The 25740-nt window shown below is 42.5% G+C and overlaps 1 protein-coding gene and 1 long non-coding RNA gene across 9 annotated transcripts in view; both read right to left on the minus strand.

The window, feature by feature from the left end:
* LOC121905499 (glutamate receptor ionotropic, NMDA 2D) overlaps positions 1-18409 on the minus strand; it is a 79106-nt gene extending 60697 nt beyond the window's left edge. For 4 of the 7 annotated variants that reach the window (XM_042423756.1, XM_042423754.1, XM_042423752.1 and 1 more), the window contains exons 1-4: positions 18270-18409; positions 2766-3106; positions 1654-1860; positions 354-620 (exon numbers count right to left, since the gene is read on the minus strand). In XM_042423756.1, the coding sequence (XP_042279690.1) occupies positions 354-620; positions 1654-1860; positions 2766-3053 (762 nt within the window). In that variant the 5' untranslated portion in view covers positions 3054-3106; positions 18270-18409. The remainder of the gene's footprint in view (positions 1-353; positions 621-1653; positions 1861-2765; positions 3107-18269) is intronic. The other 3 variants (XM_042423750.1, XM_042423749.1, XM_042423751.1) reach the window with 3 other exon arrangements.
* Positions 18410-21336: 2927 nt separating this feature from the next.
* Positions 21337-25740, minus strand: part of LOC121905512 — a 31421-nt gene continuing 27017 nt past the window's right edge. For both annotated transcript variants that reach the window (XR_006098428.1, XR_006098427.1), the window contains 2 exons: positions 23876-24099; positions 21337-22710 (listed from right to left, as the gene is read on the minus strand). This is a non-coding gene — a long non-coding RNA (uncharacterized LOC121905512). The remainder of the gene's footprint in view (positions 22711-23875; positions 24100-25740) is intronic.

Genomic DNA, 25740 nt, shown 5'->3' on the forward strand with positions numbered 1-25740 from the left:
AGCTACTTAAAGAGAAATGAATGGAAACTGTATGTTAAGTGGTTAACCTCTTAAGCATTTGAACTCCATAACTCTTTGTACAATGCCACATGACAACCAGCCAGTAAATCAACCTGACTCGTGGTTTTTGTTGCACCGTTGAACTCTTTATGCCTTTGGCAGATGAGAGGGGAAGAGAAGAACAGAGGGATAGAGGAGAGAGGGGAGAGAGAGATGTGGAGGGACAGAGGGAGAGACGAAGAAGGAAGGAAAAAGCTGGGAAGCCACCTGTCAGAAAGGGGGCCCCCAATGTTACTTGCAGCACTTCCTCCCCTTTCCTCCCCCCTTTTCCCCCTCCCTCCCCCCTGTCTCACCTGCGCCTCGTTCTCCTTCAGCAGCCTGCGCGTGCGTGACCCCCCAGGGTCGTCAGTCACGTTCAGGATCACCACACTCTTCTTCTCCCAGCCGATGAACGAGCCGTCCGTCAGCCCCTCCACCACCGATAGAAAATCTTGGTAGCCATGGTGACGCGTGGACACCACAGAAAAGGCTGTCCAATCGTACTCCTCCAGCACCTCAAAGATGACCTCTAATTGGAGGGCAGTAGAGGAGCTGAACTGGAGAAAGATGGAACCTGATTCCTGATTTGGGGAAGAGAGCAGCAGATTTGGTTAAAAATCTCACTGTGAAATGAATCGTTTATAGTTGCACTGTGTCTAAAATGCAGCTACAATACAGTGACTAACAGACAGACTTTTCACTACAAAGAACTACAACTTTCTGGACTGCTCCATCTTTTTGCACAACATCGAGTCATCATGGGGCTTGAAGTTTTTGTGGAACAACAGCACTTGTGCAGCTGCAGGGCTAAAACAGCACGAATTCTCCTATGACGTCCAGGAGGGAGTGTTTCTAAAAAGTCTGTTCAGGGGATGAGAGGGGAATGAGCACTAGGCAAGGGTACATCTTCAAAGGAAGTTCATCAAAGTGCTACAATTTAATTCCTCAAGAGTAAATGGTTAAAACGTGTATTTGTAAGCACAAATGTGATGCTTTTTGTTTCTTTTTTCCCCTGTTTGGTGGTAAAAAGCATGTGACACTAGTTTCTCTGATATACACACACTCGCATAAACTCATACAAATATATAGTACACACACACACACACACACACACTCTTATTCACTCATACACACATTCATGTCTGCTCATTGCCTCCCTCCCAGGAACATCACAGGCACAGCCCCAGTTGGTGCCATTTACAGATCAAACACTGCAGAGTTTCAGCAGATCAGCGACCCTGACCTTCAACTTCCCCTCCGTCCCACCGGCACTTCCCCAAACCTTTTCTTCGCCAAGAGGATGCGTGACATTGTGACTTTGTAAGTTGTTATGGCAATATAAGCAGCTCTCTCCTTTTATACTCCATCCATAGTGCTGTCAATCCATACTGCTTCTGTATACAGCACACACCTAATTAACATTGTGCCACTCGCCAATCCTCACATTTTGAGCTACACAATCACACGTCTGGGACATCTGCCCTCTTGTATCTCTCTGATTCTCTCTCTCTCTTTCTCTCTGTCTCACACTTACACACACACACACACACACACACAAGCTTCAAACATTTCCTCTTCATTCTCCCACCCCAACCCCAACCTCCCTCCTCCTACCTGTGGCATCCTCCCCAGCCCCGCTCCCCCTCCTACAGCCACTATGGGCAGTCCTGTTTGCGCAGAGACAAACTCCAGCATGGGGGCCAAAGGACCCCAGGCTGTGCGCGGGGGCCTCTCCTCTTCATAAACCAGACCTTGCAGGGGCCGTGCCGCCAGCAGCTCACACAGCTGGGACAGCACCGTTTTAGGACTACTGTCATTCACCTGGAAGATGAAGGGAGGAATGAATTAAGAGAGAGCAACAGAGAGAGGGATAAAGACAGAGAGACAAATGAAGCTTAGCTTAAGTTCAGTCAGGAAGACTATATTTGCATGCTGGGGTCTGTAGTTTTATCTCTCAAACCATCTGTCATTCCCATCCCTCACGCATGCTCACTCATAATTTCCTTGCTGTCATTCCCCTGTGTGTCAATTAAGACTTCAGCTGTTCACATCAGCTGGTCACTTCTGACCAATAGCACTGTGACACACCTTTATTGTCAGCCTATCACATCGCGGCTGTCTTTTTAAATATGTTTTCTCCCTCTCTGCCTTAGTGCTTTCAGAGTGCCGTTTTGAGTGCCCTACTACCACCTCCCCATCACTGCCCAGTCTTCACAGACTCATCAGTGCATCACTTCATCAACCTCATCAGCCTTATCAGTAGAAGTCATCAGCCATGACTCCATGGGGGGGATTTATCTTGCTGCTGCTCAGGACTGATGTCCCTTGATTCAAAATTTCCCTGTAAAGTCTAAGTGCCAAAGACTTGACAATACTTAATCATCAGTATCATCTGTATAATAAACATATTCTTTTTGCTTCATTCACTTGTCTCTCCTGATTGAAATAGAGTTGACCAACTAGGGCAGTGTGTCTTGACTTTGTGTTATTCATATGGAAGGTGTCTGTGCCATGCATGACATATCCGGTTAACAATACGAGCTTTGGTCAAAGAGCAGAGCCAGATGCCCGCTCATTCAGCAGGGCACACACAACTGCAGCAGTGTGCTGCCCATTCAGCTCAAATAATGAGAGTGAGCATGAATAATGGATGGCCAATGGCCATTGTTATTCCCTTCCTTCAAGTAAGGCTGAATGAGCTGTAGGTAGAGGAGACAGTGTCCAACCTGTAGCCAGATGACGTTAGCAGAGCCCCACTGGGTGACCACGCTCTCCCCCAGGGAGCCGTATACCCGGCCAAAGCCAGGGTAGAGCACCCTTCCCCCGGGCCCCGCCACCGCCGCCTCTGCCTGCACCGTAGCACCGGCGTGGATCACAGCGATGTTGAAGTTCATCATGGCCCCTGCATCACGCTCTCGCGGGCTGGGCCGGAGCAGGAGGTGGGGGGAAGCGTCCACCAGACCTGCCCACTCTGCCAGGACCAATAGGAGAGAGAGAGTAGGTATGGCGACCATGGCAACCTGCCGAGGGGGGGGAGGCAGATATATATCGCACTAAGAGAGGGTGCCTGAAAGAAAGAGAGACAGCAAGGAGAAGAAGAAGAAGGTGAAGAAGAAGCAAGAGAAGAAGAGATTAAGTTAGACTCAAGTGTTTTTCCCCTTAAAACGTCCAGTACAGAGGACATCAAATCAAATCAAGAGAGTAAAAGAAGGAGAACAGAAGAAGGAGGTAGAAAGTAAAACACAGAGAGAGGGAGGTGTAGACAGAGAAAGTGAGAGCGAGAAAGAGAGAGAGACAGAAACTGATCAGAGATTGCATACAGGCAAGACAGAGTAATGAATTTTGAATCCAATCATGGGGTAATAAAAGTTAGCTTTGGCTGGAGAAAATACTGGATGAGGAATATGGAATGCAGAGGGGGGAAAACAATAGAGGGAAGGAAAAGAAAGCAAGACAGAGAGAAGATGAAATGGGTGCTATTTAGGCTGCAGGCTGAGAAGGAACAATATGAGAAAGAGGGAAAATAGAAAGTGGCCGTTAGAGGGAAGGAGGGTGAGAGAGAAAGAGAGAGAAAAAGAGAGAGAGAGGGAGTTAATAGCAGACAGAGACAAAGATGGGGGCGGAGGTGGTTACTGTGCTGCATGAATGATAACAACAATTAAGATCACTGTAAACATGCTCGCCCTCACACAGTTGCATCCACACACAGACATATGCATGCAAGTGTTCGAATGTACACACACACACACAAGATAAATGCATGGATACACTATGCCTGTAGAGCAGCTTAATGATAGAGATATGAGGGTTAATGCATTACGCACATACTCACACAAACAACCACACAGAAAGATAATGACTACCTGGGAGATAGCAGGGTTAATATGTGAGCCACACACACAAACACATACACACACACATACAAAAACACAGCACATCATTTTCAATTTACTTCTGGTGCCAACTGCCCTCCCTCCCTTTCTCCATTTCCTTCTCACTTTCTCCCTTCTCTCTCGTGCTCCGTCTTTTCATATTCCCCATCTCGTCTCCCTATTTCCATGGCTTCAGGTACCAAACACAACTGCATTGATTAACAGGGGCCCGCTGACATAATATTCCCTCTAAAGTCACTCTCCCTCTCTGTGCCTCTATTTCCCCTTTCCTCCTCTCTATGTTTTTCACTCTGTCTTCATCCGACTCTTCTCGCTTTGTCACAGTCTGTCGATTCTTTGACCCTGATCAGTCTTTTGGATAGAAAAGAAAGCAGCAAGGAAAAGAGGAGGGGGTAGTAGAGGAAAAAGTGAGTGGAGAAAGGGAGCTAAGAAGGGAGACAAGGGGATAAGGAGAGGACGAAGTGAGGTGGGATGTTGGGAGGTGGCATAAAATATGTGAGGAGAGTAGCAGGAAAAAAAATATTGATTAGTGGGATGTGTATACGTGTTTGGCCTAAACAAATACACTGCCAAACCTCCAGTTTTGAGTGACAGGGCTGTGGGTATGTGTGCATGCATATGTGTGTGGTGGGGGGGGGGGGTAGATAGAAAGAGAGGTAGAAAAAGAGAGCAGTGGAATGAGAGGGCAAATGAGGGAGGCCAATAAATGGGGGTAAGAAAAAGAGATGGAGGTGTGGAGAGATAGGGAGAGACAGACCTGTTAGTAGGAGAGAGAGAAAAGGAGAATGTAATAATGAAGGGGAGAAGGAGAAAAACAGGGCTTTGTTGTTTTTTTGTGTTCTTTAAGGCGAGGAAGATGTGGCAGGAAAGAATGGGAAAGACAGTGAGACAGAGATAGAAAATGAGAGCCAGAGAAGAGGCGGCAGGAATACGGTACATCATATCATTTGGTGGAGATGTATTCTACCGTACTGAGATCTGAGCCATTAACTGTTAGGCCTGTCACTGTATTTCACTCTCATGAGGTGTTTACGTTGCACTGCTAAACCAGCGTGTGCCATTCCACCACGGCAAGCCTTGTTGGAAGTGTGAACACAGTGTATTACTGTATACAGTATCCACTTCCCTGCAGAGCATACTCTGCCTGTTATCGAACAGCAACATCTCACTGAAGCACGCTGTAATAAAGCAAAGTACAAATAAATTATAATCAAAATCCTCATTTAAATATATCTTAATTTATAGTTCATTATGTGTTCCAATCTGGGAATTTCTGCAAACTGAATCATAAAAAGCGTGCAGTGAGGGGGCTTACAGTGAACACACACACACACACACTGAAACACACACATACACACAGACAGAGAAGGACAGGGAGAGTGGGAGAGAAAGAATGAGAGATTACTGTTTCATTTGATTTGCTACCGTAAATGAATCTTTTGTTAAAATGCAAATGTTCGCATTTTAGTATATTTTTTCCCTTCTAGCTTTTAAAACGATCGTCTCCAGTCTTTGGAGCTTCTTCTAATTCAATAGAGTATGATACTGCGTATATATTTGGCAAGGGACTGCCTACAACCTATAGGGACTGTTTAAATTGCAATGAGTTAGTTAAAAAGTGTTTTCCTTGAGCAGGATTCAAGGTAAGGGATCAGCTAGTTATTGAGATGGGAAAAGTAATTTATAAACATTATGTATTAGTATTAGGAGTTTTACCAGGATCTCACCATTGCATGAGTTTGTAATATTTGGAAATGGTGATAACTTTAATTATTTGTGACACATCAAGATTGTGTTTTGAGCTGTGTCACCACCAGTACAATGAATATTATAATGTATTATCTTCTTAAATTTGACAGTACTGACTACAAAAGAAAAAAACATGAAACTGAAAACCTTTCAAATTTTGTAGCAGTTCTTTCTTTTGGTGATGTTTTCAGATGTTGAAAACTTTCAGTCTATCATGGTTCATGCATCTTGTCTAAATCATTATATCAGCACTTAAACTAAAGTATTTCTATTGTATGGTGGTAATCTCTCAATTTGTCAATCACTGTAATAAGCAGCTTACTGTATCTACAGTATAATTATTTTTTCTGCTGAGCCTGTTTAGTTTGTCTTTTTAAACAAAGTGACATTTACAGCACCACAGCAGCCTGCAAACATGCCAGAGACTGTTAGAGGCAAACTAAAAACACCTTCAGGAATATTTACCGAGCACTTAAGAGCGGGAATATTCTGAGGCTGACAGACAGCTTATCAAGAAGATGAGAGAGAAAACATTCACACAGGCAAGCCAGTCTCCTCTTTCTCTTCCAAAATTGCCAGCCAATGCTTCACAATCAAAACACATCTTATCATATCTCTGTTTAAACATTTCATTTACATTGCATAATGCATTCACTGTGATTCCAGCTGATTATCTAAAGGAAGTAATGACTACTCAGTCCTTCGTTAGTTTGAAAGAATATCAAAACAGTTTTGCAGTTTTGTGTAGCTGAAGGCAAATCAACTACTCTGAAGGTATATCTTCCTATAGAGGAAAGCGGCAAAGGAGTGTATTATTTCTCCAACCACCAAAGAGCCTAAAAACTTGTATAGCCTCTAAACACAAAATAAAAAATTGATTTTCAGTGTCAGTGTGATGTTAGGGGGAACAATCACAATGTTTTAGAGTTTCAGATCCTCTCCTTACAGCTGCAGCGAGTGCCTGCGGTGACTCTGGAAGAGTGAGTCGCGAGAGAGGAGGGAGCCGCTTGGGTAGAAGTCAGTGCTGGCATCCACACCTCTCTGAGCCCCTTTTTCCCCACTGAACTCCAATGGAGGCAGTGTGCCAGACCTCGCACTGCATCGGATCTGCTGGGGGAAATGTGAATAGGGAAGGAGTCTGTGGAGTCTGGAGTGTGGAGTTGTAGAAGTGCAGTGTTCAGCGTTGTGTTTAGCCCACATCGGGGCTCTGCTGCTTCATTCCATTCTGTCATGCAGAGTAATGGACCTGCTCCCTGCTTCCTATGGCACGGGCTGCACTGAATCAGCCCAGGCAGCTCTCCACAGCCAATACAAAACATTTGAAATATATGCAGGCTGGTATATAGTCTACATCTACTGTACACCATTAGAAGAAATTGCACCGTCTCTGTGAGTCACTGTAAGTGCCTAGAATAAGAAACCCTCCCCCTGAAGATGAAGACTATTTTTGCTTGTTTCATTCGTCCACATTTAAGACCGCAGTGTGCTTGAGAAAACTGCTGTATGTAGCTTCTATAATTTCCCTGGGTCCATAGCTGTACCATAGTAAAAGATAAGATAAAGTGCCAGCACAGTGTGGTACCCATAGTGTGCATATATGTGAGCGTATCAGTGTGTGTGTGTGTGTATGGCTGTGTGTGTGTGTCGTGCAGGGTAATATGGCAGTGTGGGGGAGCAGAGGAATGAAGAGAAGAGTGCAGCTGGAGCTCAATGCTCCTCGTGTTAATTGGCCCATACTTCAATCACAGCCAGTGGAGTGTGTCCTCTCTGACGGAACAGATCCTCTCTCCCTCTCTCTCTCTCTCTTTCTCCCTCTCTCTCTGTCCTGCTGCACTTGTTCACCCACTCATCCATTCTCTCACACACTCTCACTTTACACACTCACACACACACACACACACACACATATACATGGTCATGAGCAGGTTTGCAGACACACTCCCTCACTCAGTCTGTCTCACTCGGGCACTTGATTTGGTGTGTTTCACTCTTTCATTCATCCTTTCTTTTACTCAGTTACTCTATCGCCTCACTCTGCAGCATCTCACTTTCACTAACTCTCCTTCCCTCTCTCTCTGCTCCCACAACTCCTCTCCTGTTTTTCCCCAGCCCTCCCCCATTCTTTCCTTCCACACATGTCTTTGTCCTGTACTTCTTTCACTCTCTACTTCCTCCCCTCCCTCACTTCCTCTCTCTCCCCATCTCTCTCTCTTTCTCCCTCTTTGATCCTTGTCGAGTAGAAGAGCCACCAGGCAGGCAATCGGCTCTTGTTCCCATTGTGCATAGTGTGCAGAGTGATCGGCGAGTAGCGCAGCGTGCAGCAGCAGGGCGTACAGTGCTGTGTGTGTTTTTACTGCATGGCTGTAAACAGCAGTAGTAAAGCATTGCTGCTACTGCCTCTGCTGCCTCCCCCCGTGGTCTTGATAGCTGTGGCTATCATAAGCCATTCAACTGACAAACGATGGAGTCATCTATCAAACCATTCTGACACCAGGTCCTCATAGGGACGCACAACGCACAATATTTGTAAATTACACATGCCACAGGCTGATAACCAGATTAGAGCTGGTCGTTTTTATAAATGTGACACCATTTTTTATGTGGAACAGTTAAATTTGAGGGGCCAGCTGATAGAATATGGAAAATAAACTGTGGCTTACACGTTTAAGACAAATTGTACACATGCAAACACACACATTCAGAAACACACTCACAGGCACACAAATATAAGAATATCAGGAGCATTGTTTTTTTGTCCAGCGAACACATATTCTTTCTATTATTCTGTTTAGCAAATAAATGCTGTAGAAGGTGTAAAAAGAATATTATTTTCTTATAAACTGTACTGTTACAGGAGAAGTGAAATCTCTCTTGGTTTTGCATGTCAAACACTCACTTCTAGCTGGTAGTCTCCATTTGTCCTTTTCATATTTTGCAACCTTTTATAAGAGCAAAATGAAACAGTCACCTTGACATCTCACTTTGATGTTTCTTCACAGCAAAACGGCATTTTATTCTGACATTTCAAGGCCCTTTAATTTCCATGTGGTCGTACAAGACACGTCTCACTCTGAGGTTCAGAGTATCTTGCTTTTAATTCAAATTTTTTTTTTTTTATGGATTCGGATTAAACACCTCTGCCAAGAGACAGTGTCAATTAATTGGACTTCACTTCCGTACATTCTGGGGATACATTTCATTACTTGAATGGTAGGACACTCCTTGTTTTTCTTTCCTCTATGGATTGATGGAAATGAGATGAAGCTGACCCTGGACCCCGTCACAGTGTAGCACTAACAATTCTCTGACCTAATTTTTTTTAACAAAAAAGAAAATGTCTTAGTCCTACCCGCTGTGGTTTCTGACACACAAGACACTTGCAGCGTTCTGAATGAAAAGCAGTGACTGGAAATCACATCCATTACGGATGATCATTACTGAAATATTTGACATTACCACGTCTCATCTCTCTAACTCATAACATTCGGCACGGGGTGTATAATTACCTAAGTGGAGAATGTGTTTAATTTTCCTTTAATATAACCTCGCACATGTCTAGTAATTGCAGTAATGTTCTAAAATGAACTCATGTAACCTGAGAGGAAAATCGGGTGATAAAAATAAAGGGCTGTCAGTGGTTTTACTTTGCCGTTACAGCCTGGGCATCTTGAATTATTCACTTTGTGTGTGTGTGTGTGTGTGTGTGTGTGTGTGTGTGTGCGTGTGTGTGTGTGTGTGTGTGCGTGTGTGTGTGTTATCTTTCAACTCCCTGTCATTCATTTAATCCTCAGGACATTGACAGCTACATGCGCGCGTACACACACACACACACATACACACGCACACACTATATTTTTTGAGTTATACTGCATAAACAACATTAATTTGCGTATGAATGATGCTCAGTCAAAAATTTCAATATTGCCTCTATTTTATTTTCTCTCTCACATACACACACACACACACACACACACACACACACACACACACACACAGAAAACATCAGTTACAAATGGTTTACTACTCTCATGAGACTTCAGACATAAATATCAGTAAGGTCATATGCTTTCATGTGGAAAGGCCAGTATCTAGGGAACTTGCGTCAGGGATTGTCATGACAGAGCGCAGGGTATTATTTCAATAAGCGTAACTGGCCCGTACTAACTCGACTTGAATGAATAAAAATGGTTTTGTAAGGAGACCACATAGTTTGTATGCCTATTGCCAGTGCTTGTATAATATAAGTGCTTCCTTTAAGGCAGGCCAAAGAACACGAATATTTCATTTCCCCACCTCAACACCTGACATCTAATACAGCGGAGAGCAGAGGACTGCAGCACTGCTCTCTGGCCAGCCCCCTCTGCTCTGCTCCCTTGACTATAATACTACATAATTTACTGGCTTTAATGTACATATAAATTGATTTCTGTAGTTGCTTTATTTCTCCAAATCCTCTGTCAAGATGTCCTTACAACGCACGACCTGGGGGATTATCTTATTATGTTTGTTTTAAAAGGAATAATTTCTTCCAGCTCAACCTTTTACAGGCATCCAGAAACTCTGAGGGCTTTGTGTTTGGGGAAAATAGCTTCAATATCACAGCACTATCAATGCAATGCAATCATCTAAGAATAAACACGCATTCATGCAGTACATTTACATAATGTACTGTACATTCATGAATGAAATGCGTGGTTGATTGTTGTTTTTTTTTTGTTTGTTTGTTTTGTTTTTTTTAACAAGCATTTAGATTAAAATCAGGAACAAATTGGATGAAAGATTTTCAGCTGATTCAATGAGGCACTCAAAATAAGCCTGGGAATATTCCAAATTTACTGGAATCATGTTATGGCACGCAGCAAATACTCTGTTTTTTTAAACAATAACATTAAATGGATTATTTTACCTTTCCCTCTCGAGTCAGTAGTAGTGTTTCACTACTCTGCTTGCACCAGCGTTTCCATTAATTCCCTCATTGATTGGCCAGACACTGGGATCACCTAGCCAGATCTAAATCAGTCACTAATTAAAAGAGCAAGATGAAAAGCAGCCGACACTGCAGCCCTTCAGGACCTGTAAGGTGAAACATTCTGTAACAACTACAAACTAGGAAGCTGCTCAAGACTCTCAGCAGGAAAAAAGAACCTAGCTCTGCATAGTAATGATTCACAATCTTATTCTGCGGATAAACAGATTAAACTGGTGTGGGAAACCTTCACTGATAACTATCGCGCCTTTGTACAAGGTCACGCACAGGCAGGTGCGCACACAATCACACAAGCGGACATGCATGGATACACTTTACATGTATGGTTGATCATGTACAGATACTCTGTCACACTTATGCATACACACCCAAACATTTAGCACATCTCAAACTAAGAGAGAAACTGTAAGCTAGTCTCTTTCAGTAGCAGGTGCCACATGTTGCTGAAGTCAAGCCGGATTCAGTCTGCTTAAAATCTAACGCTGCATAACAATGTTGGGCATTCACAGCACATCTGGCTCTGCCCCCGCTCATAACCAAAGGTGTTAGAAACACTTCTGTCAGCCTGTCCTATAAATGTTGGGGGATCAGTTTGGCTCAGGAAATGCACTCCCATGTAGACAGAAGCCCAACAGGGGAGATGAATTTGAGGATCAAGACCAGTGAAGGTTTTTTTGTGGAGCCTCAAATGATTCTCAAGAGTAAGAGGTGGTGAGAGGTTAGTGAGGGGAATGTCAGAACCCTACTGTGTTGTCTTCACACAGCCAAATCTACAGTTGACGCCCGCTAATCCTGTGACGTTTGTCCCACAGCAGCAAATATGAAATCACTGTCTTCTCCAGCTTTTTTAATGTTTTGACACATGAGGCAACAGTATCTCATCAGAAAAGGCGTTGAGTCTGAGAAGACCACAGCTCTTTACGTTGGTTTAACGTCATATCTGACGGACTGTAATTAGCCGAGTGGGGAAAACTATTCACGTCAGCCTCCTAGTTGTAATTCAAGAATTTCTGACACATATGATACGTCATACCTCTGAAAAAAGAACCACCTTTAGTATCAACAAACCCGTGGCAAAAATCCTGGAATGCCACCATCATTGGCAGTGGCATCTAAATAAAATCTAGTAACACTCAGGGTTATTAAAAATGAATGATACAATGTTTGTTTTCATCTGGTTTCACTTGTTAACGAACAGCTACAAATACGTAACAATAAAAATAGCTTATTTATACTTAATTTCCATTCCTCTCTTGCGAATAACCATCTTGGATTAATGCATTCACACTCTCAAGTTGGAATAACTTCCCTCTCTGCTAATAGTGCATCTTAACAGTTAATCAGCAGATTTATTATTTACGTATAGATGACATAGAGCATCCAGTGCCAGGAATTGATCCTCTTGCTATTTCCCATCACTGCTTCATGCAAAATGTGTGAATGAGTGTCTCTGTTTCCCAAAGCTGCAGCCTTTGATAGAGAATATACCACAGTTAACACTGAACAGATCACATAACAATCAACTTGATGAGCCCGATCAGCACCAGTCCAAGGTTGGGGTCATTTATCGGCTCATTCGGAAAAATTAGATTGAAATTGCTATTACATAATTGAAAAGAGAGCATTCACTCCTAATCACCTTTCAAGAGATAGACTAAAGAAGGCTTCGATGTGAAAAAAATGTCTGAATTTGAATAATGAAACCTCACAACCTGAATTGAGAACAAATTAATCCTGACCCTGAGTCAGACAAACTGCATTCCAAGCATATTGTACATTTCATTCTTTTCAGTGTCAAAAACCAAGAGAGGATCTGCAAGACTGTCTCAAACCAAAAGGCCAGTTTTAGAAGCTGGAGCTATTTACATGACAGAGATGAAGCACATTAAAACAAGCACAGGAACATCAAACTATCTTCATCAGAGGCTTTCTTCCATCTCTGTACTGACGTTCCCTCTTCCCTTCTTGTCTTCCTCTTCTTGTTGTACTGTAGATAACATGCTGTGCAAATTCCATTCAGGTGCAAACACACATATTTGCATTTGTAGCAGCTGTATAGTTGGCACCTGTTTATGAAGGAATTTCACATTCAAACTTGAAAGAAAATAGAGCAAAGCTATTTTTACATGAAGTGATAAGGCAATAAAACTGTTTCAACTTTGTCCCTTGTACCTACACCTAGTAAATCCAGCACAGTCACTTCAATACAAAGCCTGCTATAAATGCCAGCTCCTTGGTTCTTTGAGAAGAGAATGACACAGGGTTTTAACAAAGCTGGCCCCATACATGCAGTGCAGGAAGTCTCACAGATCAGGAGGCATGACACAGCAGCCCAGGGTGACATGCGACATGGGCCGCAGACACAAGCTAACATAGTTTTTATAAATGCCCCCATTTCCTCTTTTTAATAACCACTTATGCTGTCATTTCCTGCCCCATCCATCATCATGAAGGACCGCACCACACTGCTGCTAAACGCTGCATGCCGCAAAACATTCCTGCACATTTCTCTATCTTTCCTTCTTTTCATCCTCCTTTCCTCTTTGGCGTGTGTGTGTGTGTGTGTCTATGTGGCGTGCACACAGATATATATATACAGAAGAGTGTATATAAAAGTGTGAATCCCATGGGCAAAGTCTCGGGTCCTCTCTCATCCAAAACTGTGGCTGGTGTTTGTGTGCAAGTATGCTTTTCGTTTGTGTGTGTATTTTTGGGTATGCTCTCAGTGTGTGTGTGTGTGTGTGTGTGTGTGTGTGTGTGTGTGTGTGTGTGTGTGTCTCTGACTGCATACCCATGGGTCTCTGCCTGAATGTACTTTTTGAGAGTGTGTGTGACTGTGTACTGCATGCAGCCATGTGAAGCTGTGTGCCTGCTAGCTGCCTCCAGACTTGTATTCCCAAAACAAGCCACGGGGCTTTGGCACAGGTTTGTGTACGTATGCGTGTGTGTGTGTGTGTGTGTGCACCTGTTTGATAGTGACTGCGTGCAAGGAGTGCACACTAAATTCTCTCTCATTCTTGTGTGCGTTTGTACCTGTCTGTGTGATTTTGTTTATGAATGTGTCTGTCTGTCTGTCTGTCTGCCAGCCTGTCCATCTGTCTGTCGGTTTCCATCTGCACCATCTGCATCAAATGATTTCCTGTCATTCTATATACAGCATGTGTTTGACTATTTACTGTTGTTGCTGTTCTTGGTCTAGAGTTGAGCTGCAAGTGTGCCAGGGGCGGCACTTCAGGGTTGCCAAACCACAGCAGCTGCCACCTTAACAGCAAAGAAACCCTCAGATAAAGAATTCCATCGGTATTAAAGTGATTAAAGTTTCTACAGCATCCTAATTTTGATTAAATATTGATTATTGCCATACTGTACCATAGTCCACTCTGAAAAACTGCACTCTAATCATACCCGAAGCAGCACTTGTACTTCTAACTCTCAGTTAGAACTCTTCCCTCCCTCTCAGAGACACACTACTCTATAAAAACTTGTTGTGAACAGAGCTACACAAATGATGCCCAGTTTCCCATCTTGGTATTAGATAATATTTGTTTTTCCTTCAACTTGTCATAATCAAATACATCATACTTACCTATTACATCTAATTAGTGAAAGGTAAAGTCTTATGAGTTGCCACTGATAGCTTGGCAGCCCTGACAGAACACAATCAGCAGTGATTTGCTGTACCGTCACTAATGTTTGCAAGAAAGCTGTTTTGCTAATGTCGACTAGCAGATACTGTTGAAATCAGAATTGATTAAAATTGTTTTAAGTTGAATATTATTTAATGGTTTCACCTTGAAATTCAAATACATGCAGTAAATACTGGAACTTAAAACTCTTATATGACATTACACATCTGGAGCTCCCTAAATAGACAACAGATGTTTACAAAAGGTTTGAATCACTTGACACCATAGACTGTATATGAAGTTGGACGTAGCGAGGTGGGTCACCCATTAGTTTGCACTGGAGCTGGTTTGAAGCCCAGAGTTGCTGCTCATGGCACCATCTTTTCCAGTTGGAGCCAGGACCTTCCAAATAATGAGTTGCCTTTCATATTGTGGAAATATACCCCACTACCTGAGACCAAAGCGAACACTAGCGTACTGGGAACACCAATGCAATGCACACTTGGGCTAACATTAGCTATTTTAGCTAAATTGTGCTTAAAGGGCAGGTATCATAATCAAGTAACATTAAACTACCAAAATATTGCGACAATAGTCCGACTCAGTGCATGTCCCGGAGCCAGGGAGAGCAGCAGCTGAGCGAACTGTCATTGACAGCTGTCAATCAACACCACAGACATCAAAGCTACTATAAGTCTTCAAATGTTACAAATGGAGCAATAATTTCCAAAATGACCACCAGCACACTTATTAGAGGGCCCAAATTTAGAGATTGAGAACATAATGAATTATTGAAAAAAAAAATTATTTATTTAGTGTTTTTAGAGAGAAGTTGAGGGATTTTTTGGAGCCAGCATCTAATGGCCATCAGTGGTTTGCACTTTGTGCTATTTCCGCATTGGTTTCAGTCTCAAGCACTGATAGCTGCCACTAGCTTGATAAACATCAGCAATGAAACATTTCTGGTTTTGTCACCCGAGCAACCTTTACCCTTTAAATTCATACTTTTAGAGAACTGACATGTGGTTTCTTGATGATTAAGGACTAGCAGTAGAGTATAAATACTCTACTCTAAAGTACAGTATTTTAATCTGTATTTTCAGTTTCAGGTGTATTGCACTGTACTGACTGATAAAAGTTTAATTTTAAGGCACAATTGAATTCTATGTTTATGCCTTTATTGGTGTTTACCGTCATTTAATGTTTAAAAACCTGCTTCTCTCAAAAATAAAGTCAGTTCATGCATTAAATAAAAACTATAGTGTGCAATTTAAACTCCAGCACAATTTAGGCTGTAGAGAAAAGTGAATCTGATAAATTGTGTCCCCTGCTGATTTCAGTGGAGGGCATTCTTTCCTGAAATTATGTATTTATTTAACGAGCACTGTAGTCTGAGATGTTATCACTGAAAATATAGATTTGTAGTTAATGAGTTAGATTTATTTGTCATTTTTAAGGAAGCCTTCCAAGATTTTTTTCAAGATGAAAACAGCATACTGCATTCAAGAATTTTTTTTTAAATTGAAAACCTCCGTCACTTCCGCTTCACATGACCCCTCCGCCTTCCTGCCACCACACGCATCAAATTCTGCTCCAGGCCAAAGTGAATATGCAACACCTTCATCAATACAACCCAGAGAAGAGTCCAGAGAAGAACACTGGCAGAGGGAAGTACTGTAATCGCTCCAAAACACCAGCCTCTGATCTTGTTAAAGACTAATTGATGTTCTATGTTAACAAGCTTTACCTTAATTAGTGGTATTAAAAAGAACACTGGGTGCAATGTGTGGCGAGGGTGGGAGAGGATTTTGGGTGGGCGGCAGAATTGAGGAAACTATCCACTAATGTTGCATCAAACAAATGATGAAAGGGGAGGCGGGAGAACGAGAGGGAAGCGGAAACTGTGCGGAGGAAGTCACAGGTTGCAGGGGTGAGAGAGGAGACGGAAAGGATTGAGGCAAGAAGAAACAAGGGGATTGGCAGAAGAAAAGAGAGACAAGCAAAGGGGGGATTGAGCTAAGCTTGAAGGTTTTCTGTGCAAAAGTCAATGAATCAATAAGGTGAAATTGATGAAGAGCAAGGGGGTTAGAGAAAACAAGCACACAAATGTTGACTCTATTCCTCTCATCTCTTCTCCTGTGCCTTCCAACCATGTCCCCCTCTGATATTCAGTTCCAACCAGCCCTCTCAGCCCACCCCTTACTCTCCCCTTCGTTCTGCTGCCTTTCCAATCTCTCACCCTGGCTCTCCCCTCATGCCTTCTCTCCTCTACCTCGTCCTCCTCCTCCTCACACCTTCTCTCATCTCTCTCTCTCTCTCTCTCCCTCCACACCTTCTGTCTCTCTCATCACCTCTCCTCTTCCCTCCCCTCCCCTCCTGTCTACCCCCTTCTCACAGCTGGTACAGTACAGATCTCTCTCTGGGCAACTGTACGACAGATCGGCGGAGAGAAGGGGGGCTCTACTGACACTGAAGGCAACACTTTGCGGGCAGCAGTGCATGCAGTCGGCTGCTGCAGTACGCCTGTGTGTAAATTTCACAGGGCTTGCAAGGGAAAAATGATAAACTGAACGAGAGCACATCACCTGTGGGTGAAAGAGCTGATTGAAATGGATATCAGCTAGAGAATTCAGCTGAGAGAAGAGTGAGACACGAAACACCCCACAGAAATGGGAAAACAAACAACACATTAATTCCAATTTCCATCTGGATAAATGCATTCAGTGGCCCCACAATGCAGGCCAATACATTTGATCTTGCTACTCCCAATCACTGCAGCAAATCTGCAAGGGAAGCAACACTGTGCTTCTCCATTTTACAGGTCAACAGCATGATCATCTGCCTTGGTAGTCTCTATGGTCCAGGGCCTTTTCTTAAAAAGAAAAACAAGCGGGGATGCTGATGTTTGTGTCTGTTATTCACCTCTCCTCTAATAAAGTACTGCAAGGCCAAAACAAAAGTTATTTGGGCACCAAAGGCGGCGCAAATTTAGAAATCTACCAACAAAGTGCAATCTCTCTCACACACTCCTTTACCCAGCTGGAAAAAAAACAACAGAAAAACCCGCCTGCTCCAGCTGTCTGAGAGTGTTTGAGGCAAGTCAGCCCGTTGGGGAAGATTCCTCGGTGGCAACAGAGGGATAACTGCGTGCTGCCATACGCCCAAATATTCAGCGTATCGGGATATAAATAGATCAAGAGGAAAAACTGATCGGCAATCTTGCGGGCATAGCGGTGGCTATACAAGCAAGCAGACACGCACACGCACGCACGCACACGCGCACACACACACACACACACACACACACACACACACACACACACACACACACACACACACACACAATCATACACAAACACACACTCACGCACTAACATTGACCACGCAGCCTGAGAAAATGAGCATCAACAGATATGATCACCTCAATTAATACATCCGCAGCAGAGTGAGGGGGAAACTGCAGCCAGTACCGGTGTTTAAAGACTTAAACGGAGCCCAAACTCTTTCTTTAGCTATTAATAGCATTGAAAATTCCTGGCAGACAAAGCCTAAAGGTTTAGTCTAGCATTATGATTAATTGAACTGCCGGTAATCTGTGTTGTGTGTGTGTGTATGATTGGAATATGTATCCCGGCTGCTGTGAGGAACCTATGCGTTAGGGGGGCTAAGAGGCTTGTGAGTTTTCAGGCGCAGCAATGACAGAGGGGTCAAAGCCCCGGTGCGCCGGCCGTTTCCACCTTCTCCATCCCCGGCCATCCATCTCTCCATCACAGGCAGCTGTACAGATGCCGACACCCGAGCCCTCTATTCCTGTCTCAATGACGCGTAGCACCCTATCACTGCCCGAGCTGCAATTAATCTAAGCAGTACTACGAGTCTGTGTGCGTGTGTGTGTTTGTGTGTGTGTGTGTTGCGGGGTGAAGCGGCGGAAAAATGCCTCCGCACTGCAAATATCATTCAAATAAATGTACTTACTGTTTTTCACCAGCCTTTCCCCCCTCTTTTCCTGCGTCCCTCCATCCTTTTTCACATCCTTCCTTTTTGAGGTATCCGTTTTGCGGGTGTCCCCCCCACCGCTGCCGCCGCCGCCGCCGCCGCCACCACCACCACACACACACACACACACGCACAGACACACACGCTAGGAAAATATATATCTAAATATATATATGTTCTACATGTATTCAATTTCTCCGATCTCTCTTTACCTCTCTCCCTCCCTCTCTCCTCTCCTCTCTCTCACACACACACTCTCTCTCTCCTTCTCCCTCTTTCCCTGTTCTTTTGTTAAAATTCAGTATATGCGCCCCGTCACCTAGCAACCGTCAACCTCTCTCTCTCCCTCTCTCTCTCTCGCTTCCTCCCCCCTCCCTCCCTCTCTCCATCACTGGCGACACGTGTTGAATGCTAAACTTAGCGGTCCGGAATAAAATTAATAAAGGGATGGACGCTCTATATCTCCCCCTTTCTCTGCCTCACCCCATCTCCCTCCTTCACTCTTGCGCGTATCATAATGCAATATAAATATTTACTAGAACCACTCAGCCCTCTCATTGCGCCCCCCTCCTCTCCTCCACCTCTCTTGCGTCCCTCCGCATTTTCCTTCCCTCCCCACCCCTGCCTCCCTCCATCCATCCATCCATCCATCCATCTCTAGCTCCCTCCCTGCATCCCTCCCTCGCCGTCCTGCCTTTTCTCCTGCCTCATATCGCCTCTTTCTGCTTCTCCAAGCAAAACGGAGGCGCCACACCAGCGTCTGTGGATCCACATGTGAGTGTCACCCTGCCCGGTGCGTCTTTGCATGGAGAGCTGCAGCGTGCGTGCCCGTGTGTGAGTGTGTGTGTGTGTGTGTCTGTGTGTGTGCGTACATGCGTGCGTGTGAATGAGAAATCTATACCACTACAGTAGCATGTCAGTGCCCATGTGTGAACAGCTTGCAGAGAGTGGAGGAACACTGCAGATCAGTTAGTGAACTCCTCATTTTTGGCTTCAGAGTTGAAATATTTGTATGTAAGTTTTTGTAACCATTTGTTAATGAGTAATGAATCAGTAGGCTGTGCTAAATTATATTTGCATTACAATGTTTTCTTTTCAAATGTGAGGCTCTGGAGAAACAGAGAGTGTAGAGTACTTTAAAGAATATTATCTATATGTTTCTTACTGTCAACAAATCTCACATGCAGAGCCAAACCAACAATTAACTCATCCTTACAAGTATTGTGTGTGTATCCAAAGTCTGATAGGCTATATCTTATTCCTCTGTGCCGTAGACCTCTGTTGTCCAAAAACTATTAAAATCATGTCAGTGAGCCACACTGCTGCACTAAGTGACATGTTCCTTCACCACAAAGACTTTGGGCACATTATTTTGTTTAGAAACGGATCCAAAGACTAATAACAGCGATCACGTTTTCATTCTCCAGAGAGCAGTTCCTTGCACAGCAGATGCCACTGCGCATGTGCAGGAACATGGCTCCGTTTGCAGCTTTGCTGGTTTGTTGTGCTACATATCACAACCTCTTTGACTAAAACACAGTATCACGGTTTGTGAAATAGTCATGAAATTCAATCTATAAATTCGTGCACATGGACATGAATTTTCCATTTTTTTTCATGAAATTTAGCATGACTTTAAAACTAATGTATTTCAATTGGAAGTATATTTCATGCCTGCACCACGTTTTTATTTAAAAAATTGTTTTATGGTGTGACAATGCTGTGGCTAAGGGCTGGTTAGGTTTAGGCACAAAAGCACTTGCTTAGGGTTAAGGAAAGATCATGGTTTGGGTTAAAACAATCACTTGAAACATTGTTGGAAGGGAACTGTGTTCTCCTGCAGCAAAGTCCACTTAATCCACTTTTTGCAAGTAAGGATCTATCCATCCACCCAACCTGAATACTGAAATTTATCACTTAATAAAGATGTCATCTGAACCGCACCACTTTACAGCCTCTTTGAAAGTCGTGCTGAGTGTCACAAACAAAAATGGAAATTCGTGTCCATGTACACAAATCGATTAAATTTCGTGACTATTTCACTGCCGTGATATTAGGCTGCAATGTAGCAAAAAGTGACTGAAAACATGATTGCTGTTATTAGTCTTTGGAGCTGTTTCTGAACAAACTACTGTAACCAAACTCTTTGGGGAGAAGGAACATGTCACCCGGTGCAGCAGTGTGACTCATTTACATGGTTTTAATACTGTTTGGACAACAACGGAGGTCTACGGCACAGAGGAATAGGGTGTATCAGGCTTTGGATGTACACACAATACTCGTAAGTAGGATCAGTTCATTGTTGGTTCTGCACGTGGGATTTGTTGACAATAACAAAAATATAGAAATCACCGGCTATATCCTTTAAATTTGGGATGTGCTGTTATCTTCCTCTCAGTCATCCTTGCTTTCCTCTTTCTCTTCCTCTGTGTGTAAACTTGCATCAGCACTAATCAATGGACCAATAGTTAACCTAAAATCATGAGCAGGCTCAGTAAAAGATCTTATGATTAGGGTTTAACATTTTCAGCAGACTTTGGGTTATCTTTCTTGATCACACACTGAGCATGTGTGTGTGCAAAAAAATACACACAGATGCTCATATAACCACACACAGAGTGCTTAAATGTAACAACTGCTTTAGGACACACAGGGCAAAGGTCTCGCTGGATTGATAGAGCTGTCTCGCCCCTGGAGGGTTAGTAAATGATGGACGCACACCTTAGTTCCATCTAATTGAACAATCATCAATATGAGACTGACTCCAAGGCGCGCACACACATGCAGCAGAAGCCGTACACAAGGTGCAGTATTGTGTAGATGTGTGTATAGTGTGAACACAGATCAATGCCTGGAGGCGTTGTCCCCTTTATCAGACTTGAGATCTGTCCTGTGGAACCATCACTCTCCCAAACCCAGTCATCATCAGGCCTGCCTCTGGTCACTAGTGTGTAAGAGTGTGTGTGTATGTGTGTGTGTGCATGAAAATCACACTGACTACATTTTATTTGGAAATTTTAATGTTTTTAATGTTATTCTTAAAGCGTCAGTTCACCAAAATTACACATACACACACATGAAAAAACAAACAAACAAAACAGATTTTCTCACTTGCCTCTATGGCCATGCAGATAGTTTTGTTTTCTGCCTAATACAATGGAGTCTAATCTTTTTTTGTGGTTCTCACAGCACTGAAAAATTCAACTTTAAAAAATTCAACAGCAACATCTCACTCCACAATCAGTGTCCTCATTACTCTTGATTATCTGGAGAACAAGCTGTCAACAGTTGTCACAGTTTTCCTTTAGTAGAAAATAGTTAAAAATAAATAAATAAAAAAAAACTCCCAACATAAAAGCTGAGTTCTGATTCCTATGTGGATAAATAACACACATAGAAGTGACCCTTTAATCCACTGACACAGAAAAGTTACACACACAACAAATGCAAACATGTAGGCTTCACTTTGCTCACACGGGGGCACAAATTATGGCTGCAACTAACAATTATTCTCATTAATGATTAATCTATTGATTATTTTCATGAATAACCAATCATTTATACTATAAAATGTCAGAAAATAGTGAAAAATATCTATCACAATATCCTAAATCTCAGTGTGATGTATTGCTAGTTTTGTCTGACCAACAGTCCAAAACCAGCAAATGTTTTGGAATTTTTATCTTGAAAAATGAAATGATTAATTGACTATCAAAATAGTTTTCAAGTAATTATCAACAAATTAAATGACTCGCTAATCGTTTCAGTTCTAGCACAAACACAAACAAAGGCGTGCACACACACATACTGTACATACCGTGGTTTCCACCCGGTTGTTTCCAGCCAGCATGTTTTGTGATGGAATGAGCATGAAGTTGCACTGGGGACAAACAACTAAGAAAATAAACTGCTGCTACTTACTCTACATGTACACTGATGTACAGCCAGTTTTGGGACTCTGTTCATATGGCAATAAAGGTTAGGATGTGAGGCGATTAGGCTTCAGATGGTATAGACGGACTAGTGCCCGTTGTTCCTGGGCCACATGATTTGTGATAAGGTATCCATATCTGGTTCAGTGGTGTGTTCACTGTCGCTGCTGTGGTATTAATAGGCCAGATACACATCAGCTATTCATATTTTCTGCTACGGGGAAAAGGTGAACCAGCCGCTGTACTCTTCATATTCCTCTTGTTATCTGTATTTGCCACATGCATTCATCTTCATTTGCATTCATCAATCAATTCATCATCACAGCTCACCCATGTGCACCTCTCTCTCTTCCTTCTGGTCTCTATGGCGGTCTCTCTCGTTTGCCTACGGCCTATGGTAATATTGGAGTGGTAACATCAGGGTTTATGAGGCATGTGATGGCATGCGTCATCACTGTATTTATTCCACAGTGTGTGTCAGTATGTTTCTGTAGCACACAAAGACATACAATGTCTGAGTACATTTACATGATGTGCTGTTGTGGTTAATAAAGGTTTGATGTGTGGTTGAGGCACATTACTCTGTTGATGTCTGTTTTTCACAGTTCCACCTCACTTTAACATCTGTGAGTGCATGTGTGTGTGTTTGTGTGTGGTTGGTATAGAGAGAGAGTGAGAGAGAGAGAGAGAGTGAGTGACAGTTTGATCTTTGTTGTTTGGTCTAATCTGATGTGACTGGGCTCCCTTATCTCTATTTACGCATCTGTTTAGCGCTGAGCTAACAATCAAACAATAAGTTTCTCTCTCTCTCTCTCTTTCACACACACACAAATACACATACTGTGTACACAGAAACACAAGGATGCACTTGAAATTCTGGACTCCATGACAACATTCCCACCTATTTTATATTTTATAGAAATCATATTTAAAGAAAAAAGCAAATGTAATAAATGGAGTAGATTTGTAAATGAATGTTTATTATGCTTTTAAAAAATATAACATATAAAATTCAACATGCTGAGATGATGCACAAGCAATAAGACAGCAGTGGTCAATAAATAGTGTTATGACTTCATTTCTGAGGAAAAGCTTCTACTATAGTAGAAACAAATTCACCTTTCAGTAAGCTCAACACCAGTTAATGAAGTTTACTGAGCATGTGATGTTTCCCCTTTTTGTAACTATTTCTGTTCTTCCAACTTTCTCTAGTGTACTGAAACATTTCTTTTGCAGCATTCATTTAAACACTGACAGACCCTGCAGCAGTGGTGGAATATAACTAAGTACATTTACTCAAATACTGAACTTAAGCATTATTTTTAGATACTTATACTTGTGTATTTTGATTTCATACCACTTTATACATCTGCATACTCATCAGTTTGTACTTTTTACTTCATTACATTTATTTTACATCTGTAGTTACTAGTCTTATTTACTGTAAATAATAAATATGATGTCTTATAAAACATGATGCATTGTAATAGATTAACTATCCAGTATATAAAGGAGTAGATTGTAGCTCCATTGACCAACTACAATGGTAAAATTCTGCTTGCATTCAGTATTAATGCATCAGTAATCTAAGGATTTAACTGCACTGAGTTATCTATTTTTCCTTTAAGTACATTAAGTATCAATAGTACTTACCTTTAAGTAACTGTTTTATTGCAGGACTTTTATGGGCGGCACAGTGTTGCAGTGGTTAGCACTGTCGCCTCACAACAAGAGGGTTCTGGGTTCAAACCCACCAGCAAGATGAGGCCCTTCTGTGTGGAGTTTGCATGTTCTCTCCAAGTACTCCGGCTTCCTCCCACAGACCACAGACATACAGGTGAGGTGAATTGTTGACTCTAAATCCCCCCTGCATCCCTCTAGGGTATAAGCAGTAAAGAAAAAGGAAGAATGGAGGACTTTTACTCATAATGGAGTATTTTTACAGTGTGTGATTTTACTAAAGTTAATTCACGCTCAGTATTAATGTGCTATTGGGAAGGACCAACATTTTGAGCTTGCAAGTTGGATGCTTAATAACTTCGCTTTCATTTACTATTTTATTGGAAAATCCAACCCAGAAGACAAATGATAAACAAATGTAGACAGCCTGCAGCTTAAATAGCTGACGCAATAAACTTAGCAAATGCTACTTAAGACTCTGACTGCCAACAAACATAAGTAATAAAGGTGCATGTTCATATAAGTTTTGTTTTCACATAAATAGGATTTTTCTAGCTTGGTGAGACCATTAAATTTTTCCTGGAAGGGATTTGGCTTTCTCAAAAACAACATGAAAACAAGGAGAAGCAGGTGAAACAGGGACTGAAGACAACATTTTCATTTCACTTGGTGTCTCAGGTGGCGAATGTTTTGAACATTGTCAAACTATTTTTACTGTATACATTGATATTTACATTAAGGGACATTTGTATTTACCACTGATACAAATACTCTTCAAATAATGCTCATCACCAAACCTCAACCTTTCAAACTTTTCACCCCCCTCAGCATCTGCAGACACACACCATACAGATGTTGTACACAAGCAATTAAAACTGATTTGTCTATAAGTCAAAGTGCAGTTAATGAGGTTGATAAAGACAGAGAACATTTATTTTTATTTTTTTTTAATCACTAGATTCCTGTCGTGTCAGGTCCCATTGAAAAAAAAGACAAGACAGGTGAAAGAAAGAGGTTGACCACAAAGGGAAAGAGACAGGTGATGAGAGGAGAGGGTTACTCATGTCTCAGAGGAGTGGTGTTAGACTGGCAGTATAGTCTACCTCAAATTGAATTTGGCATGTTCCCACAGGCCAAATGGTGGTTTTGAGTGCCACATTTGGCTTTGATCGCTGCAGTGTGTGGGGGCTGGTCGGCTGAACTTGTTGAAATATTCCCATCGCCTTGTACACCAATACACATCAGGTCTTTTTTTTTTTTTTTTTTTTTTTTGCGGCTCTGTTGTTTCCTCTCACTGTGACTGGCAGGTTCCTCCATCTGGCGTGGATGTTGTTAAACAAACAGACCTCGGGCCGCAGGGAATATACTGAGATTTCCACACATTGCCGCATTCAACAGCCGTTTGTGAACTCAACAAATTGCATTTCTTTTGGAGTGTAGGACTCAACTTAAAAGTTGTTGGAGTGACTTTCTGTTCCTGGCTGGACTGTGATGTATTAACATTAAAGACATGAAGCTTTGACAAGGAACAAGACAGCATGGAGGGTGTAGATGAGGGGATGGGGGCCTTGTTATAGGATGGAGACAGAAAGGAACGAAGGTGATTGGTGAGGAAGCAGGCCACAGGCCACAGCCATGTTTTTTAAAAGAGAAGCCTTTTTAGCTCTTTCCGCCTTGCATACTATATGTGTGCATTTACTTTGCATTCAGTCGTTCAGTCTATCTCTCATTCCCTCTCCTTCCCACTCCGCACACCGAGCGGAAAGTGAGGGAAAGTGGCAATTGAATTTCCTTCCAATGGCAGTGTGGAATAGGAAAAAAGTGCAGGGCCACAGTGC

Source organism: Thunnus maccoyii, chromosome 10 (genome assembly GCF_910596095.1).
Source record: "Thunnus maccoyii chromosome 10, fThuMac1.1, whole genome shotgun sequence".
NCBI lineage: Eukaryota > Metazoa > Chordata > Actinopteri > Scombriformes > Scombridae > Thunnus > Thunnus maccoyii.